This window comes from Lonchura striata, chromosome 5 (assembly GCF_046129695.1).
Source record: "Lonchura striata isolate bLonStr1 chromosome 5, bLonStr1.mat, whole genome shotgun sequence".
In the NCBI taxonomy this organism is placed as follows: domain Eukaryota; kingdom Metazoa; phylum Chordata; class Aves; order Passeriformes; family Estrildidae; genus Lonchura; species Lonchura striata.
In genome coordinates, this window is record NC_134607.1 from 1,987,920 (window position 1) to 2,009,122 (window position 21,203).

At 40.9% G+C, this 21,203-nt stretch overlaps 1 protein-coding gene across 2 annotated transcripts in view; it reads right to left on the reverse strand.

Annotated features, from left to right (window-relative positions):
* GYS2 (glycogen synthase 2) overlaps positions 1-19,889 on the reverse strand; it is a 43,426-nt gene extending 23,537 nt beyond the window's left edge. For both annotated transcript variants that reach the window (XM_021539178.2, XM_021539179.2), the window contains exons 1-4: positions 19,360-19,889; positions 10,750-10,931; positions 8,077-8,268; positions 7,384-7,569 (exon numbers count right to left, since the gene is read on the reverse strand). In XM_021539178.2, coding sequence (XP_021394853.2) covers positions 7,384-7,569; positions 8,077-8,268; positions 10,750-10,931; positions 19,360-19,480 — 681 coding nt within the window. In that variant the 5' untranslated portion in view covers positions 19,481-19,889. The remainder of the gene's footprint in view (positions 1-7,383; positions 7,570-8,076; positions 8,269-10,749; positions 10,932-19,359) is intronic.
* Positions 19,890-21,203: the final 1,314 nt, after the last annotated feature.

A 21,203-nucleotide genomic window follows, 5' to 3' on the forward strand; every position in this document is an offset into this window, starting at 1 on the left:
ATTGTCTTTTCCACATTCCTCATGAGAATTTTATAGCATGAAATACAATGGATGATATTTTCTCTAGAGCATTCATCTCATTTGCCACAGAAATCAAGTGGTAGAAAGAGTACAAAGAGGAGAAAAATAAAGGGGGATTAATTTGGCTCCTTATAGTGCCACACATCTCAGCATCATCCTTGGCTTACACTAAGCTGATTCACAAGCAGCTCTTAACTGCATATTTGATTGTCTAAACATTCTGTGCAAAAAAGGTACAAAATGGGACAGTTCTTTAGCATGCTAGACAAACACATGAATGGGATGGGCACAACTACACAGTCAGAACCATGCAAGTCTTTTCAAACACATCTGGTATTAAAAATACTTTTGAAATTGCTAGCAAACAAATAGCTGGTCAAACTTCAAAGGCCTTTTGTTCTCTTTTCCCTTTCTAAGCAAGAATGGGTTTAAATTACAAAATGTGATTAAAAATTAAATTTGGGACATGCTCACCAACTGTTGATAAAGACTCCCTATAACACTGCTGGGACAAAGGTTCATGAAGAGATTGTTAAGCACTATGACTTATTTCTAGTTAACTTTTATTTTTTTGGTTTCATGAAAAGACTTTACATATTTAACATATACTGGTGCTTATTTCTTCATTGCTATTCATTTTTCCATCTTTTATAAACAGGAAGCATTTTATTTTGCATATGCTTGTGGGACTTTTGGCATGTTTTTGCAAAGGTACGCAATTCCACATCTATTAGAAAGTACAAACAGAGGTCACGGGGTTCTCACATTTCATTTGCTCTCACTCTCCAGCAGCTTCCAGCACCAATCAGTAAAGCAAGACCTTGACTTTTGACCTCAGTGTGGAGTAAGAACTGTGCATTACTGAGCAGGCTAGACAAGCGACTTCAGAAAAGAGCCTTAGCCAAGTTGAAGGGCAGGATAAATGAAAATTAATTGATGAGACAGTGCAGGTGACAAATTTAACCCACCTAGTCCTGTGAAAAGACAGCTGAGCCTGCTCTGACAATCTCCAGAGCTAGAGGCACTGTGGGGCATGGGACAACATGCTGAAACCAGCAGGACACCAGGGCAGCTCCTCACCCCCAAACCAATGTTCCTGCTCAACACTGAGCCCTGCTCTCTGTCCAGCCCAGCCCAGGCACCTGTGAACTCTGTTCCATAACCTTTGTGTTCAGCCAGAGGAAAGCCAAATTCCCGTCAAGTGCATCATGCCTGCTTTTGTTTGTTTGCTGTTATCAGCAAATTGGAACACTAGCTAAGCCACAGATCACAGCTGCATCAAGAGAAAAAGTCAGATGAACTGTTTACAGAACCCTTTAGGGTAGAACAGGCTCTTAAGATCCTTTAGTCCAACCATTTCAGTGGTATTTAAAAACCAACAACTTCAGTATCCACTTCCCTGTAAATTTATTGGAGGCTCCTCTCCTTCCCTAACTTGTAGAAACTAAGCAGGGTATTAGAATTTACAAGACGGCAAGAATTAGAAGGGGAAATTACTCCTTTATATGGCCATAAGATTTCAAAGCAAAAGAGGAAGATGTTCCACAGGTGTAATGCTTTGGAGTAAAATTTGCATTTGCTGCAGTGCAATTTTGAGGGAAAATTTTGGGTTGTTTGTCTTTTCTGTGGATCCATGTAATGAGCATAACATCTCATTGATCTCTTAAAATTCAACGTTAGGGAGCACCAGCAGGTAATCATTGAGCCTCCTAGCATGACATTCTGAACTTTGAATGAAAAAGAAGAGAATATTAAGCAGTTATGTTTCTTCTGGCAAAATTACTGAAGTAGTAAATTCAAATCAGCCATTCCTACTTCAAAATTGTAAAGATAAATTGCAAAGTATTCGAAAACAAAAGTATCATTTGAGAACGAAAAAGGAGGAAGGACTATGTTAGCTATCTAAATTCTTGTCTGAGAAAAGACAAATTATTTCTCACAGTCTGCAAAGAATCTCTAGATACTGATATTAGGTTGTACTCTCCTAATGAAAAAAAAAAAAAAGTATGGTGAAAACCAACAGAAGTTAAACCAATACAAATTCAAACTGGAATTAATATATGTAATTTTCCTAAATAAAATATTATGACACTTTTGCAGAAATAATACAGACTACCCTCACCATTTAAACCTTACCTCAGGAATGGATAATATCACTGTAAATATTTTGTAATTCAAATAAAAGGTACAGGTTTTGATGCATGAGAATTTTAAACATAGAATGAAATAATCTTTCTTCTTTTAAAACAGTGGTACACTCAAGTTCAAAGTGATTCTGCAGGGCCAAGGAACAGTCAGAGACTGGTTTGAAATTTAAATTCCTTACTGACTAAAAGGTAGAATGGAAACATTTTTGCTTTCAGCATAATCTCACTGGCTGCCTCTGTCTGAATTAGGTAAGAAGCACCCCCTTAAAATCCAGTTTACATCAAATTTACCTCCAATTGACTTCTGCCTTGTGTAAAGAGAACTTTCTGGTATAGCTCTGCCAGGTCAAAAGAGAATGAAATTTACACTTCCTGGCTTAAATCAGATTTCCATCAGCTGCTCTGCTGCCAAAGTGGATTAGCTGTGTGTAACAGTGAGCTCGGTGACAAACTGGATGGTGCAGCACCAAGTGGAATGAGATATTGTCAGCAAAAAGCTCTTGACTATTCATTTTCATTGGGATTTTTAGTACTTTTCCTTTTAGAATTCTTGGGACAGGATTTTCTATCACCTTGCAAGTGGGATTCAGCTGCACGTGCATGAGCTGAATGAAAATGTTCCAAGTTCTAAACCGAAGTGTTTACACATCAGCAGGGCAACCTAAGGAAAAAGGCAATGAAGACTACAACTAACCTTTTTCTCCTTCTCCTTTTCTCATTAAACTCAAAGTGTTTTTCTAGTAAGAAGCATCAGAGACTGAACCACACAACTTCTCCATGATGTCAGGCCAGTGGTCCCAAAAATAATTTCAGATTATGACCTCACAGATGAAATTCCAGGTTAAATCATTTTCCAAAATGAGCTGTCTATTTACCTAGGAACTTGTTTGGATCATGTCTCAGTCCATTTATGAAAGGTGCTGGTCTATTTAAAACTCAAGAGGCATGAAAGGATACAAAAAAATCCCCATGCAAAACAAAAAAAAAAAAAAACAAAAAAACTGAATCAGTCCCCTCAAACAATGGGGAAAACAATAACAGATTAACATTCTTAATCTTCAACTGGGAAGCCAATTCCTCCTGAAGAGAGAAAGCCTCCACAGACTCAGATTTTTTTCACAGAAATTCCTAACTTTTAGCAATTTTGCTTCAGTTTATCTTAGCAGCAAACATAATTTCACACACCAGTGTAAAAGCTACACTGGACTTGGAGAAAATAGGAAAATGTCCTGTTAGCTGGACTATTTAGACATACAAAAGTTCTTAAACTTCTATTGGAATGCAACTCATAAAAAGCCCTGCTTGATATTGAAATTAGGAAGTGTTGAGTTTGGAAGAGTTCAAGACAGTAACCTAAAAGATAGGTTTAGTGAGCAGTCCCTGGCCCATCTACCCAGGGTTCTTCAAATAATTTAAAGTAAATAAAAATAAAGATACTGCCAGTTACTGTACATGTCACCCGATTTTGTTCCTTTGGTTTTCCCTCTCTTCCTTTCTCCAGGACGAGAGCAAATTAAATGTGGATCTAGGTACTAAAATATGCACTAAATAGTAACATGGCAGTGCTATTTCTGGTGGCCACTGTGCTCCTGAACACCTGCTAAGAGTTTAACACCCAAATTCTCACTGGAGCAGAGGCAGATAAATTCCAGCCAGCCCGGATGAACTGAGTTAAAACTGTAAGAATATAAGAATTGTATAAGCTCAAACCTTAACCAAAAAATCATTAAGGTTGGAAAAGACCTCCAAGATCACTGAGTCCAACCTTTGGCTAATTACCACTGTAGGAATATAAAAAGGTAAAAGAATTTAGAAAGTGCAAAAAGGCCCCAGAAAATAGACATAAAGCTGAGAAAGGCTGGGAAATTTCAAAACCTTCTCATGGGAAGCTAGGAAAGTAAGAACCAAGTGAATACATTCATATTTATCATAAGGAACAAGAAAGAACAAGAACTTATTGATAGTTCGGGATGTGAAAAGTCCTAGATATATGCTTTGCAAAGGTAGAAGAAGTTTCAATCTTATATAATGAATTATTGTGTATTGTTTGAGATTCATAGAAGTCCTTTTGTTAATGTTAAACTCACGTGGGTCCTTTTCTTATTGGTTAGAGTATAACGCCTTTGCACCTTTTCTTTTATGGTATTGGTTCAAAGAATATGTAGAAAAAGCCTTTGCATAAGCTGCCATCTTGTCTTTGATCTGGATTTGCATGGATGTTTGTTTCTTTGTGTCTCTTGCTTTTTGCCTGTATGATACAGACAGATAATAAATCCTAAGTCTGCAACCAGTCAGGGTCCCATCCCGTTTTGTGAGACACAGACCAATGCAGCAGAACCACCTTGTCAATTAAAGCATGGCCCTGAGTGCCACGTCCAGTTACTAAGCTGTAATGCTGCCTAAGATCCAGGATCCCATCTCTGACTGAGGCAAACAGCAGATGGCTCAGGAAGAGGTCAGGACTCTCACAACACTGCAGTCTTACATCCACAATGCACCCTCCCATCTTCCAGCCATCCTCTACAGCTCTCCTCTACTAGGCTGACTGGGCTTGTAACCCCCCAGAAAATATCCTCTTGGAGATTACAGGCTGACTTGTGCCCTCAGCTCATGGAACAGGGAGTTCTGGTAGCCTACAGCTCAGGACTCTACTGATCTTGCATCCTCTAGCCCTCTTATCTATGGGGATGTTTTGACAGTGCAGTGGGAGAGTCCTGCACTGTGTGGGCAGCGTAGAACTGTGTACCAGGGCTCCTAACTCAGCATTTTGTGGACTGTGTGGAGGACTCAAAACAAAGACATGAGGTTTCCTCTTCTTTCTGTATGAGTTGTACATATTGTGTCAGGCACAATAAGGCCACACACTTTCATCCTGTGCTGCAGCCATTTTTCTGTGACGTCTGGCACAACACATCCTGCAGCTGCATCCTTCCCCCCATCTCAGCTGCTGCCTGCTGGGAACTGTGTTCTAGCTGTGAAACCCTGGTCAAACATGAGAACTTAATCATACTGCAAAGGAAAACATTTATGCAATAGCACAGAAACAGGAAACCCAGCTATTTTTGGGGTGGGAGAGAGTGAAATGCTCTAAAAAAAAATATCGCTCCCTCTAAAGATTAAACATTAGGAAGCACAAAAGGATCTTTTTCACTAAGAAAATTGCTTGCTTGACCTAAATAGTTTGCTGCTAGAAGGCAACAACAAGAATATGTCTGAAGATCTAGCTGTTATTTAATTATGGTATTCAGGATCAAGTTCTTGTGTCTCAGCTGACTTTTGCACCAAGGTGACCTTTTCACAGCCAAAGAAGCCCTCACTAAGATAGCTAACTTTCCCAGGAAGAGTTTTAGCATCCTATAGAAATATTAAACAATGGTATAACAGCTTAACATAATTTCCTTTATTAGTACCTGTAAATGTCAGCCCACAGAGGGTATAAATTAGGCCCATATTACAGCCTAGAAATCCACAATTTCCTTCCCTTAAATATTATTAACGGCCATTTGAAATGATATTTGAAATTGATACTTATGTTTCATTCCACATATTCTTAGAATAAAATCTGACTAGACATTTCTGTGTTTGTGACATAGCTGATGGTTACCAATGGGATTTGTGAGGCTTTACAGGATGGACAGTGCTTTCACACATAAAGGTGTCCATGTCACGTGTGGACAGAAAATACTATATTAATACTGTGGCTAGTTTATAAATATATTAAAGTCTGCAGGTTTAGTCAGATGTGAGTTCATTAGCTTTCCTTTTGAGTACAAGGGTGAGGCCCCCAAAAGTATTAATGAAGAGAAAAAAACCCAGTTGCTTTGAGAAAAAAAACTACTTTCCAGACTGCTTGCAGCTCACTCAATTAACCAGAATCAAAACAAACCATTCTATATTATACACACAGACAGACTATGAGTGAGCAGGGATGTCTGGACTCCTGCACAGCAGGACTGTGATGTTCATGCTGCCTTATTAATGCACCTAACAACCATAACTAACTTAGGAGTCTAGGAGAGATGATTTACAAGGGCTTGGAGTGAGAGGACAAGGGAGAATGGCTTCACACTGACAGAGAGCAGGTTTAGATGGGATATGATGAAGAAATTCTTCCCTGTGAGGGCGCTGAGGTCCTGGGACAGGGTGCCCAGAGCAGCTGTGGCTGCCCCTGGATCCCTGGAATTGTCCAAGGACAGGTTGGATGGGGCTCTGAGCAAGCTGGGATAGTCAAAGGTGTCCCTGTCCATGGCAGGGGTCGGAACGAGATGATGTTTACAAAAAAAACCCCAAACCATTCCATGATTCCATGATTTTATGTTTCTGAGTCAGGCCAGCAGCACACAATTGCTTAGGCCTTGTCTTTGGAAGACACAGCTCCAAATTTCAAACATCCAACTGAAAATTACCAACCATGTAATTTTCTTCACTGATTTCTGACAAGGAAGTGCATGAAGAATGTGGTTCTTTTATCTACCTCTACTTTCACTAAGTGCTGGAATGGAAAAACCTCTTGAATTTGGGTTTGTCTGTGACCATATAAGAAATCCCAGATCATGCAAAGTATCCCGATGAGGGCAGTGCTGAAAACATTTGGGTCCTTGAAACATTGGTTTGTGCTCTGCTTTGAGTGGAAAGAGAACAGTGGAAGTCAAAACCAATAGACAGTTTAAACACATTCCAAGAAACACATAGAGTCTTCTGAACTCAGAAAATACTTCCTACACTTGCCAGTTACAAATTAGGCCTAACCTGAAATGCTTGAATTTAGGACTCACTATGGTTTGTAAAAATTAAGAAGCAGGCTGGGAAAAAAAAAAAAAAAAAAAAAAAAACTCAAAGCAACCATCATCCACCGCAGTTCTGGGGTATTTTTCACAAGAGGAGGGCTATTGGTTATTTTTTCTACTGTGCTACATTAAGAGTGTTGTGAGGCTGCACCTGAAGGGTCAGATGTTGTCTAGAGCTGAATAGGTTTTTCCAGCTTCCACAGAGCTTTCAGACCTGTCAGATGAGACAAAGGCACTCATGCCTAGACACTTCATGATCTTACAAATACCATTTCTCATGCTCGGGAATCAACAACCAGCTGTGGGTCAGTCATAAGCAATCACACAAGACAGAAAATTCAATAAATGGTTTAACACAGTAAACAGAAAGGGAGCCAGGAGATGATTAGCTAAATAAAACAGAGAAGAATAAGAAAAACGTTTCTTACCTGGTCCAGATTGTTGTAAAAGTCAATACTGGCTGCACACAAGTATCTCCCAAGCAGAGTTGCATGGGTAGTAAAAATTGTGGCGACAGGAAGTTTCTGTGATCGAGACAGGATTAAACCCACTCCTGCCTGCCACTCGTGGAAGTGGGCAATTATATTGGGCTTGTCATCAAACTGACAGGAAAGCTGAAAATAGAAAGAAATACATTAAACATACATTGTCCTGTCCACCATCCCAGCCCCAGAGAACTTTTCTTTTGGTGTTTTTTGTTGGTTTTTTTTTTGTTGGTTTTTTTTTGTTGTTTTTTGGGTTTTTTTTGTGAAGCCTTCTGTATGCTTGCTTTCCTTCTTGTGACAAAACAGTGCAATTTTAAGAGGACATGGGCCTTGATTTCCATCAGCCCTAATCCTCAGCCCAAGAAAAACCTGTGCCTCTCTAGTGCCTCAGAACAGAACTTTCTAGAGTGTCAGAGGGTTTTGGCAAGCACAGTCACTCAGACGCCACACTGGGCAGCCCCACTGCCCTTCTTCTGGAAAAATATAGTTGAATTACCACTAAACATTTCAGTTTTAAATACAAATTTGATCTACACTGAGATCGACTTCCTAAAAATCTTGGTTTTCAAACTGGAGAATAGTTACCACATCCCAAGGTGGTTTTGGTCTATAAATATCTAGATTTAAAAACTGTACCTCTTTCAAAAACCAGGCTGTTAATGATCCAAAAATCACAGCGTCGTTGGCTTCTCGGTCATGAAAAGGGATCCCTATGTTGCTGACCTCCCAAAATCCACCTTTCCACTTGTCCAGGTTCCAAGCTGCTGATCCTATATCAAAGAGTAAGACATACGGGCTGCCCTCTATCAGCCATCTTCCAAAAAAGACCTATGGAAAAGAGGCAAGGATAAGAAGGATAGAAAGAAAATGTTAAAGTGAATGTAAAGGCCAGTTAGCACAATGATCTTCATCCATCAAATTTCTGATGTATTTCATACAAAGTCACAGGCCTATAACCCAGGACTTGCAGTTTTCTTTACAAAATACATGGGATAATACTGAAGCAAAGGAAAATATAATCTTTGGGAACATTTTACTTTTAACTCTTTCATTTTAGATTTTCATTGCAGTAGTAACTTCTTTTCCATGAAAGAAAAAAAAAAAAAGTTTAGGAAGACCACATTTGCTTGAATAATGAGGTCTTTTTATTGAAGTATCTATGCCAGTTCTGGTCTTAATTTAAATTATTCTTTTCTTTTGCTCGTATTTGTCTCCAGTCTTTTACAATTTGCACTAGATTACTGGGGAGAGGTTTTGTAGTACTGAGGCTTGGTGCCTGTATCTACCATGACATTTCTTCCTTCTTCCCAAGCAGCACAGAGGGGAAGGATTCCACTTCCACTTGGAAGAGTGGAAGGATCAATCAGAAGGTATCTCAATACCTAAAATCACATCAGGCTAAAATGCAGCTTTCCTGCTTTGTCTCCATTGGTATAATTAAACATTTCTAAGAGTATTCACAACTTCACTACCTGCACTGGCCTGCCCAACACAGCTGGGCCCACACTACAGTCTGCAAAGTTAAATTATTTCACATTAAATCTGCCATCAACACGGCTGGGACCTCAGGGGTTGAACCCAGCCCTGATGCTGCAATGAGCTGAAGAGAGGTCAGGTCTTGAAAACAAAAAAGATAAAAGCTTTTGGCCTGTTTTCACAAAAAGTACAAGGCATAACAAAGACAGGTTTGCTCTTTTTCACTCCTCATGTATTTATTTCAGACTGTCCAGATTTGCTACTCAAGAAAATGAGGTTAAAAAGCAGGGAACCCAGACTTCATCTAAATACACGGTCAGGTTGTGGCAAGAAACACACCTGACCTGAGACGTTTGGAAGCATTCCTAGGTCCCCTGGTTTAAAACCATCCATTGTGATGCATAAGCAAAATCCAGACATAAATGTTAATAGGATAAGTGCAGCTCCTGGAAACGAGAGCGTCATTATTGGAGATCAAAGCTATATTTGACATCCCTGGGACAGATTTGCTGCTGTATATGAATAGTCCAGCAGCACCATGCACATGTTGGGCTGGCAGAGGTGGCTGATGAAATTGGAAAATTTAATTGCTGGAAAAACATAAAGCATTGTAATCTATCTGCCCCAGAAATCTTAAGCTGTTTTCCAGACAAAGGAGTGTTACAGAGGCAGCATGGAAAACTCAATCAATCACCTATGAAAACCTGATAAAGATAAGAAATGGCAGATTGGACCTTTCAGTTCGAGCCTGTACAATTCAAGCATCATGTCTGTGTCCCCAACAGACACCCTCCCAAGCTGTGGCACATACTCATACAACAAAAGACATCTGCATAACAGGGCACTGGATCCTAAGAACAGCACAACTGCTCTTACAAAGGGAGACAATGCATTGCCAATGCCACAGCTGGTGGCAACCCAGGAACTTCAGGAATTTCTACACTGAAGTGTGTCAATCCCCTCAGCAACAGTAAGAATCCACATTTGTTCAGCACACAGTATGAGCAGACAATTTTTCCTCCTGCAAACTGCCATCCCTGGGGGACTCAACACGGAGTCAGAGTGCAGGCAAGTTCTACATCTCTGATAAGGACCTCAAGGAAGGAGGTCAAATTTAGCATGAGTTACCTTCCACCCATTTTCAGGTAACCAAAGCTGCTTGCAGCTTAAGAACTGCCCATCAACACAGCAGTTAATCTATTTCTTTTAGCAGATAATCTTTATAGGAAGAAGTTTATTCCTATTTTACTGTTGGAGAAACCAAGCCTCAGAAAGGCTATGAGATCACACAGAAAACACTGGTTAAAAATCATGTTGGAAAGGGAGTTGAATCTACTTCTGGTGTCGTGGTTTAACCTCTCTTCCCAGGGAACTGACACCTAGTTGCACTGAAGTGAGGAAGTGGATTCTTTGCCACCTCAGTGCTTTTCTAGTTTTCAGCTCAGTATTATGCAACATTAATAAAAATGAGAGCTAATAGAACACTCTTCTCACTCTCATGCAAAAATGAAATGTAAGGGCTCAAAGTAAGGTCATATTTTATGTACTAAAATCTCACCATACTTAGAGACCAGATAAATAAGTAATTAATCCAATTAAGCAGCCTTGCAGATAAATGACTGTTAAAACCCATAATTGGATGAACTGGTTCTTCCTCAAAAATAACCTTTAATGAATTGACTCTGCTGTTCTAACAGTGGATTCCGAGCCTTTCCCATTGTGACATTGACTAGGACTGCTGTGTCAAGTGGAACGACAAGAGCATTAACCCAAACTTTAATCTCCTCAGAGTCAGATTTGTTGCCCTGGGAAGCAGCAACACATCTGATTTACCTGACACCCTTGGCTTTTCATGGTGTCCATTGCCTTCTTAACTGCAGAATTTGGAGGTTCAGAGAATTCCACCTGAGTTTTCACATTCTGCTCAAAATAGGGGCCAATGAGGAAATAATTTTCGCCCCATTCATCTGCTGTAGTTTTGGCTTTTGTCTGGATCACAGTGTAAATGCCTCCCACTGCAAAAGAAGATAAAGAACAAAAAATTAGAAAGGGGCACAGGCCACAGATCTCTGTACTAAGCTCCAACCCATCTGTGGATCAGATAAACTGCTAGTTAAATCCCTTCACATATGTAGGCTTTAAGTGAAATCCAGCCTCAATCAAATAAATAGAAGTTCAGTCTCCTAAATGGTATCAGAGCTTCAGTGTTCAGTTGGGGGATTAAAATCCTGTGCCTCATACTTCCACTCTCCCATGTCTGATCTTGATTCTGCTGCATCCCAAGCACAGCCTTCTGCTTTTGCTTTATTGCCTCAGTTGTAATTTTCAAACCTATTTTTCATCACGTGGTAAGAACTGAGCTTGTTTGACACAAATCACCAAGAGAAGTTGAGGAACCAATGGATTTCATTGACTACTGGCTATAAAAATGGACTTAACCCAATATCCTCAAAGCATAAGAAGTCTTGTTCCATTATCAGCCTGGAAGAGTTGTTAAAGTTGAAGGGAATGTAGCCTACACTTAAAATATAAATGTCTGTAGCATTTTTAACCAAAACACTGTCTGCTTTAAAAGCAAATGTAGCATTCATAAGTGTAAGAGACTCCAGCAGCATTCCCTGCCAAGTCAATACAGATCCATCCAGTCTTGCACATGGTGTGCAAGAGTCCCTTAGCTGCTCCTGCTCAAAGTTTGCCATAGCCAGCCCTGGAATTCACACACACTGGCAGGGCAAACCTCCCTTTGCCACAGTGCCCAGGGCGCCAGACAGTGGATACTGCACCACCACCAAGTCAGAAGAACAATAAGGTATGCTTGAATCCAGCAAGGGGGTGGGATGGCAAGGGAAAAGAAAACCTGAAGCCAAGCAGCTGCTAACACCAGAAACAATGAGCATAACTCCAGCAAGGTGGGAGAGAAGGAGCTCAACAGGTACAAAGAGCAAAAGAAGCACTACAGAAGGGATTGATGCACCTACATAAAATTTTTTCCCTCCACTGAATGTTGAAGCTTTGGAAATATTTGGCAGCACTCTGGGGAAGGAGATGGTGCTACAGCTTCCAGCAGCAAGTTCAAAGTTACCTATGGAGTCAGCATTGAAAGCTGCCAGGGACTGAGATCTGGCACTCTAGGCTCACCCTTTTAAAGCTATTGTGATATCCAGAGGTGCCAGTGCACCTCATCCAACAGAATTAAGACCCTTGAGAAGTTACCTAATTCTCCTTAAAAATCTGCCACTGCTATGTACAATACGGTAGCTGAAGTTGCTCAGCGCTTTGGGAGATTAGTTCCCAGATTAATTACACTGTATCCCCTGACAAGCACAGAAAGCCTTCTGCAAAGTCTTGCAGCCCTGAGCAGCCAAATGACAGAGCTACAGTTTTAATTATACTCCTAGAAAATAAATTGTTCACTTAAATGCCTCTTCTCTACAAATGTCCCATTTGTTTTGAATGCTGGAAGGATCCCTGGTCTTAATATTTTTATGTCTCAGGATTCTAGGTATTTGCAAAGACAAACAAACAAAAAAAACAACAAAACAAAAAAAAAAAAAACCCCAACAACAACAACAGTTCCAATCTACCAGCTTGCTAAGTAGAACTAGTACAATAAATTATTACCTTTACTAATTCAAGACCTGAGAAGACAAGAATCTTGCAGATGTCTGTTCCTAAATCAAGCTGTCAGTTCAAGAGTTTCCCATCATGTAGCCATGGAATTGCAGAAGGAAGCCTATACCTATGACTATTATTCTCCCCTTCAGCAGGACCAGAAAGTTTAAGAAAGTAATTTATAGTCATCATATGATGACTATAAATTATGCTTTGGACAGGGATTTAGAGCAATCTCAGATAAATAACACTGTATTTCCCCTCCAAGTTTCTCTGCTCACAAGCTGAGTCTATTTGAATAGCTTAGATTCAGATAAACATAACATTTTAATTATATGAGAGAAATCAGAACATTCAACCTATAAAGCAATAGTTATGATGATACATCTGTTTTTATGGGGTTGTAAACTCATCATAGGAGCATAAAGGACTTCAATCCAAAATGGATAACTATGAGGCTTGGTAGAAATCTTAGTCATGAAACTGGCTGGGTTTGAATTGGCAGGGATACAGAGCTTAGAATGAGGGAAGATTTTAGTGCAGAGCAGCCTGGTGATCCAGGAAAAACAGAAAACATGACTTGCAAGATGAAAGACACTAAATACCATGATAAAGCTGTATATGCCTGGAGTGAAGCAAAGCTCTTTCCCCCATCCCAGCAGCATGGACAAGCCTCTTCCATACTGCAAGGGCTTCAACACTGGGATTGGCAACACAGCTGACTTTCCACAACCATGGATTTGAGGAGAAATGAAGAAGCTGCAGCTCAAGGGCTGGGTAGAACTGGATCTTTGTTTCACATAGCCAGTATCTGAGTGTTTCTTTCCACAAGAAAGAAACTGTGTGCCCTAAAGGGACAAAGATGTATAGAAGGCCTCTTATGGGGGAAAGAAAGGAGAGTATGCCATAATCTGTTGCACAGCAAGGTAAAACAACATTTAAAACATTTCAGGGCACAGATTTGGCTGAAATGCAATAAAAAGTACCTATGATAAAATTCAAGGAGTACATTTTACAGATTGTTAAAATTCCTCAGAAGGTAACTGTGATAAAAGCAGTGCTACCTGGCCCCCAGACTTGCTTTTGTCTTCCCTGTTACTGTGGAAATATGACTCACAAAGCATGTCTGTGCATAAGGTTTAATTGACAGCAGAGGGAAACTGCAAGTGAAACTATGTATGTAGGAAGTGTTGGGTATAACTTAAAAAAGACATCTTCAGAATAACAGAGCAATGCCTAGAATAATGTATTGATTTTTGAAATTACACTTCTCCATAGCAAACTCAAGGAACACATTATATATCTTTTAAGAGACTGTTTCTACATGCTCAGTTGCTTTGAATTCCCTGGAAATATCTGTGCCAGTAAGCAAAACATTACATATCTACTGAGTAACAGAGTAGAGGCTTACATGTTCAGCTCACAGAATTCTCAAACTGCTTCAACAATTTGGTAACCCTTCTTTTACTTGTCCAATACGATGTTTTAGGTCGTACTATAAACAGAAAACCATTCCAAACAACAGGGATGTACCAAAATGTTGCAAGTTTCTCTGTGCTGCCTCTGAAATTTTGTACTTTGAATCAGGGTTAAAGCAAACAAGAAATGACAAAACGAGAAACCAATAGAGAGTCAGTAGAGATCAGAACAAGAGAACTTGTTTGGAATATCACAGACAAGGGGAATTAGCAGTAAAATGTTGATACAGTAATAATTTAGTTTTCTGATGTTCAACAAAATGCTTTATTCAAAATATTAAGTTTTAGTAATTTGAAAACATCCTTGAAATAAATATATTTCTATTATTTCTTTTTAAAACATGCTTTTAACCTTTCTATCAATAAATTAAATCAACTTTAAAAGGAAATCAACAAAAAAATCTTTCCCCCTATTTATCTCCTTTCTGGTTTTCCTCTTTTTTTTTTTTTAAGGGAAAAATAAACCGGCAAAGAAGGGGGAGCTCAGTTATTTGGGAAAGAAGGATTATGTTAATTTAAGGGAAGTTTGATGTCTTTTTACTGACCTCTCTAAAAAATAGAAGATGAAACCAAAATATATCTCAGAAAATTCCACAGAATTATTTTTAAACTCTAAACCTTTTTATCTGTGTTAACACTACTATAATTTATCGAAAGGAGTTCTGCATCACTCCAGTGTTTTCTTTTTTCCTTGTTTCAAGTCCTGCTGTATTATTTCTTCTGTATATTTAAAATCCAAGCAGCAGTCAGAGCTTGTCCTCCTACCCACCCCACACTGCAGACGGATGGAGTGAAGGAGCAGCAGAAACCAAAAATGAGGGAGAGAAATAGGAAGGGAACTATGGAAGTGAGACAGAGGTAAGTGGATATTGTCACTGATCCTTTCCCACACAGAGAGAGCATCAGGATGATTCCAGGGCTCTGCAGCTTCTTTGCTACGTCCTGACCAGGCCACTCTGAAGGCATCAAAGCTTCCTAAGAACCACGAGAGGCACAGGATCCATGGGAGCAGCATGAGCCCAGGCTCGGGATTCAAACTGCCACAATCACTCTCACATCAATTATTTCACCCTTCTCCTCAGAATAAGTCTTTGATCTGCACAGGTGTGATAAAAATTCAGATTGAACTTGTTTCTAACATTTGACTGGAATCTGATTGATTCTGTCAAATCATTCTGTCTGTTGAGGTACCTTTAACAAAATCAAGTAGTAAAATGTGTCAGGTGAAAAACAACCAATATCTTCAGCCAGCAGATATCTTTCCTGTGGTTTTTGAGCTATGCTTGTGGCCAGGACTCCACATTCTTTGAAATTCTGACAATTCCAAACATATTCTGAAATAATACTGAACCATTGAAACTTATGACAGATGTCCACAATTGAGAAGCTATTTCTGTGTGCATCATCCCCAGTGCACAGGATTTCATTTGGAATTGATTTGACATTGATATTCCACCCCACTCTATAAATGCACAGAGCTCTGAGGCTGTGCTTATGCCAAGTTTATGCCAGCACATCCCCACTCCCAAAAGGGTGTTACTTCAGCTGTGTCACAAATTACAGTAATCACCTTCTTCCAAGGAAGTTTCATCATGGGAAGACACAGAGGAGGTAAAATGCTGGCCCTAATGACTTCAGTGGATTCAGGATTTAATTTCCAAACATCCAGTTTTTCACCAGAGAAACTGAACCAAGATCTCTGCTCCAGGGAGAGCTGAAACAAGTTTTGTTTTTAGCACCGTCTTCGTTCCAATGGGGATGGAATAAAAATATTTGAGATTGATCTACCACTGACTCTTGAGCTAAGCTGTTCACAGCTGAATGATGACACAAGCTGGATGTTTGCCCAGCATTTTTAAGCATTCTTCTACTTTCTGTCTAAAAGCTGTGAGTGGTACAGCAAGGCATATTAATCTAAATATCACTGGAATTATTTTCAAGACATCTTTATAGAGGAAAGAGCAGATCTTGAACATTGTCAGCCCTTCTAACCAATGTGTCAGAAATCCCACTACAGACAAACTCAACCCAGGTCCAAAATCTTCATAGCTCAGTAGCTATTTCTTTTGTGCTCCTGTACTTAAACCTTTTAATGGTCTTCACGCTATGGAGGAAAGAAACCAGTCCTTTTTTCCATAGCTGTATGGTCAGGCCTCACTTTACTAGAGCACGATGGCCAGGAGAGAAAGGAAGAGTTAAAAATGCTGATCTCCCCCATGATTACCACCAGATTGGTGGCACTGCAGTGGACTGGGACCCTTCACTGCTTGAATTTTTCCCCTCCTGCCACAGAAACACTGTAGATTCACTTCACACAGGGTTTTGCCCATCAGTGAAATGCCAACTAAAGTGAGGGAAATCTCAAAAAACAAACTACACATTTCTTATTTCTTTGGCAGAAGACTTTCAATGCCAGAGGATTTCAATACTGTGGTTTAGGTGGCAAATTCCCTCTCATGTGACTTGGGGGAAGGGTGAGGGAGAGAGTAACACTGGCAGATGAGCCCTTTATATTTCCCATTTTCTCCTTCAGCTACCTTATCTTTGCTTGCTCCAGGACAGAGAATAGTGAGAGCAGTAACTGAAAGGCCAATATTTTCTGTGTCTCCAGAGGTTGTAACTTAGCACAGGCTGCAGCCAGGACAGCAAATGCAAAAAGGAAACATGGAGAAGTAGAAACTGCCTTGTTAGAGCATGTATTAAATTATCCATTCTTAAAACAAAAGGAGAGACAACTTCCCTGTTCCAGCTGCTGACAAAGAAGAGATGAGACTCTGGAAATGATGGATACTTGTAGATCTCTGAGCCCTGAGTTCATACAACCATCTGGTTCTTCCCTACAGCTGCACCTCATGCCTCAGTAACAACCAGCACCATCAGGGAAAAGCCATGGAATGCTTGCTCCCCCTCTACACAATCAGGTATTCTCCAATTTTTAGGAGCCCCTCGCCATCCCTGGCTCTGAAGATGCTCAGCTCAGCACCTGCAAAGGTCATTGCTTACAGGGTGTAGGGATGGATATCCACCTGTGAGCTCTGCTATCACCTTCCTCACAGGAAAGAGGACAATTCAGCCTGATTGCCAGTGCCACAAAAGAAATGGAGGGATTACTAAGAAGCAGCACTAGCCAAGGAGGAAATGTACCCAAGCACCTGGTGATACACCAAAATTAACACAAAGACTGGTACTCGCTCCTGTGGGCAGCAGCAGCTTTACAACACCTCAGAAATGCAAACCAACTTCAAGTTGAGCTCCTCTGACATGCCTTTGCATTACCAGAAAAGAAGAAAGAAACCTTCATATTAAATGCTTAAAATTAGCTTATCAGGCAATAAGTCCAGCTAATGTTTATCTTGCCCTCTGTGTTAGGAACATATGCAGCAGCACAAACACTTCAAACATGCAGCAGAACTAAATCTCTGTGTGGTCAGCTTATTTCATCAAATAAACAATTTCTCCTGCTAAAAGAGCTAGGAAATATACAGTACAAGGTAGGTGTAGTTCTGCAAGCTTCCACTATTATTTCCTAAACTTATAAATCTTCTGTGATGACTCTCCCTGTGTTTTGCTGTCTGCTCTCTCTCACATCTCTCACAGTGCCCTAACATTTTCCCAGAACCATTTACAAAAGTTAGGTCACCAGGGAACAGTTCTCACCACGTGACTTAGACATTCAGCTGCCTGGAAGATATAGAAAAAAACCCCCAAACCCTCAGTATGAAGAATTTACCAGAAAAATAGGCTGAAAAGGGATTATAAAAGGGGTTTTGCACAAAGGTTTATAGTCAAGCTTGGTTAATAGAAACTTTGCACAACATCAGATTCTAATGAAGAAATTGTTTTCCATGCCATGTTCCTTCAGCCCTGTCTGAATGTGTGGGCTTGGAAAGTGGTGTAAGCAAAGGAACCTTATTTTTAAACACACTGAATAAATTTGACTTTATTAGTATTTATTCTCTCATAAAATGTGTGAATAGTAAATTTTAGCTGTGTCAGCTGATTTGGCTCCAGTGAAGTCAGCCAGAGCTCTGTGGATGATTAATGTTTCTCTATGTTTTGTACATGCTCTGGGAAAATCTAATTGGGTTATCTTCTCTTAAATATCTTGTGTGATAACTACAACCACTGGGTCCAGATGATTCAGAAAATATGTATGCTGTGGAGTTCAGAGAAGTTAATGAGAACTCCTGAATTTCCTAGATTTCTGCTGCCATCTGCTTGCCAGAGCCTTACTTATCACACACACTACAAAAATGAATGCTGCATGCTCCAAGTTGTGGCCTTAATAAATTACTCTAAAAGTTTGGCTGAAGCTACTGAAAAATAAACCTACAGGGATTCAAACTGCCAAATCTACTCTGTCTCGCCTCTGGGTATTAATAGGGCTCATCACCCTAAAAAGAGCAATGTAAAACAGCAGAAATTATCACAAAACAGTAATTCCGGTTTCCCCATGAGCATAAACCCCAGCACTGCCTGTTCCTCTCACACATATTTCCTCTTTAAAGTTAAATTCTTAACAGTTTACAGAGCCTCTCTCCTGATTAATCTCCAATTATCTACCAGGACAGCAACACAGATGAGGTCAATCATTTACTCATACTAACTCACTTTTGCAGTGAAAATGGAAGCTTGCAGAACTACATGTACCTGAAAGGGGACAGTTTGATGAATGAATTAGAAATGGAAGCAGGAGGATTTTTGCCTAACAAGCAGCATGCCCTTTGCCTGACCAGCAGCAACCAATGAACAAATGAAGCCCCTGTCTGGCACCACCTGCTCTTTGCAAACACAAATTTGTGTTTGCAAAGAGCAGTCCAGAAGAGTTTCAGCTGGCACACAAAGCCTGCTGGTCATTGACTCCGGGGCTTTGTTCAGTGGCTGTAACACAGCTCTATTTGTTTATACCCCTTCCAGGCTTGGCCTCTTCTCCACACTGCTCTAGAAGGCTGAGGGGGCACTGCTGAATTGCTGTGCATCTGATCTCTGTTGTACAGCTCATTTCCATGCATGACATGCCCAAGTGAATTTGCATGGAAGGCAAAACCTAAGGATGCACAAAGCAATTTATATATCTGCACGCTCGGACTTATCACTTAGGTGTTCAAACCCCCTCTCCCTGGTGGTGGAACACAAAAAGACACAGAGATATCCTGGCTCTGCCCATCCTACACAAGTTCAGGCAGATGCAGCCCACACTCAGCATGCACCATTACACACCTGCACTTCTTGCAATCCAGCAGCTCTACAGCTCTCTCCAACCTCCCTGTGAATGCCTTTCTTCTCCAGCACTTCACCCTCTCCCTCCACTCCTGAGAAAACAGCAATACTAACCCCCAAGTGTGGTACAAACCTTTGTTGGTAACTTCCCAAGAAATTTCAAAGAGCAACAAATCCTCCACGGGCAGGTCTTCATCCTCACACTGCAGAAGCCCATTCAGAGATGTCATGGACAGGGATCTTGCCAGTGGCATTTTCTTCAGCCCCTGAGTGCTCACCACACAGGCCACAGCAGTCAGCAAAGGTCCAGGTCCCGTGGCAGGCTCTGCAGTTCTGGTTAGAGCAGTCTGCTCGTGTGCTGGTATCCCAGGAGAAAATTATTCAGATAGCTGGGAGCTAATGGGTTTAAACTGTCTGACCACCAGCATTAAATTGGCTCAGTGAAATCCTCAGGGCTTGAGAAGCAGCTGCTTGGAGAGGTAAGAATTTAACACTGACCTGAGAAAGGTCTTGACTGTTTTGGGGCCACAGCTCTTTCTTTTTCTTCTCTCAGAAGAAGGTAAAAGATGATTTTGAGCTCCTGAACCACAGCATTCAGTATCCACCTCAGGAACAGTTGACATTGGAGAGTTGTAAAGTCAGCACCACCCTGAGCCAACTCTAACAGGGAGGACACTTTGAGTTCACCACCTGATTCGAGTCCAGCCCCTGAGTCCTCCCCTCGAGACACACCCTCCCCTTACACCCGTGGAGTTTTCCTACCTGCTGGCTGCCTGCAGGAGTTAGACTCATTTTACACCATGTCTCTTGGGTTCCTTGCCAGGTTAAATGCTGTTACCTCTTCTTTGTCAGTTCAGCAGTCTGTAAGCTGGAGTTTACCTCATCTCCGACCTCCACAATTATCTCCAGCTTTGTTCCCAGGACTCTGCATCAGCTGGTGGCTGCTTTAGCAGCTCTGCAGCCCTGCCAGCTTTTAAAGAGCTACAAAGGCTCTACCCCTGTTTTGGCATGCACTCTGCCCCTGCTTGCAGTCCTGTCCCTGATTTTCCACCTGTTTAGTTTTTTTTTCTATGCCACAGGTCTTTCCTGGCCTCTGGGCTCATGTCCTCTACCCAGGGAGCTTAGTGAGTACTAAATCAGGGCACAGCATGCCCCTGTCTTCTCCAGCACAGAGCTGGGATGCTGTAAGCACTGAACACACATCTACAGAGATGCTGGTCCCTAACTCACAGCCTGAGATTGTCACAACTCCCCAGAGCAGCTGTCTGCTTGCTAGATGCTTATATTACATGTCTGGTTGAAAAGCCAGTGCTTCTGGGACAGCTGTGCAAGCTGAATCTGATTCTCAGCTTAGAGCACAATCTGCCCAAAACCCAGAGTTCAGCAGAGAGCAAATCTCCAAGTGAGCTCCAGGACATCTCTGGCACTGTGAATACCACTGCACCAGCAGGCATAGGGGAAAAGGCTCTGAGCTCACCTAAGGCAAAACCAGTCCAAGACAATTGGTTTAGGAGACAGGCAGCCCATCAGCACAGAAGTCTCTTAGACATAATATATAATGCAAGGCACAGCTGAGCCTGCCTTAAAGAATACTTACCCCCCAAAAGACTTGCTCTTCCACTTCTACATTCCGAGACCTCTCTGCATTCATGGCAATCAACCCACCCCTGAGCTGGTGGATACAGCTCACTGAAAAAACCTGCAGAGAAATTTTTTTGCAGGTTAAGAAATGGAGCTGTCTCAGAAAAGAGCCTGGTAAGAAGCCAGGGAAAGATTCAGGGGTTTATTGGCTGAGTGTCATTTTGTCTCAATGGTTTGAGTTGCCCTATGCACCAGTTTCTAAAAAAAAGACCTGGCCAAGAATCATTCTTTTTGGAGCAGCTGTGGCTTTTACTACCTGGAGTAGGTAGGAAACCAGATCACCCCATAGCTGAAAACTCATGCTATTTAAAAGAAAAAACAGTAATACATTAAGGC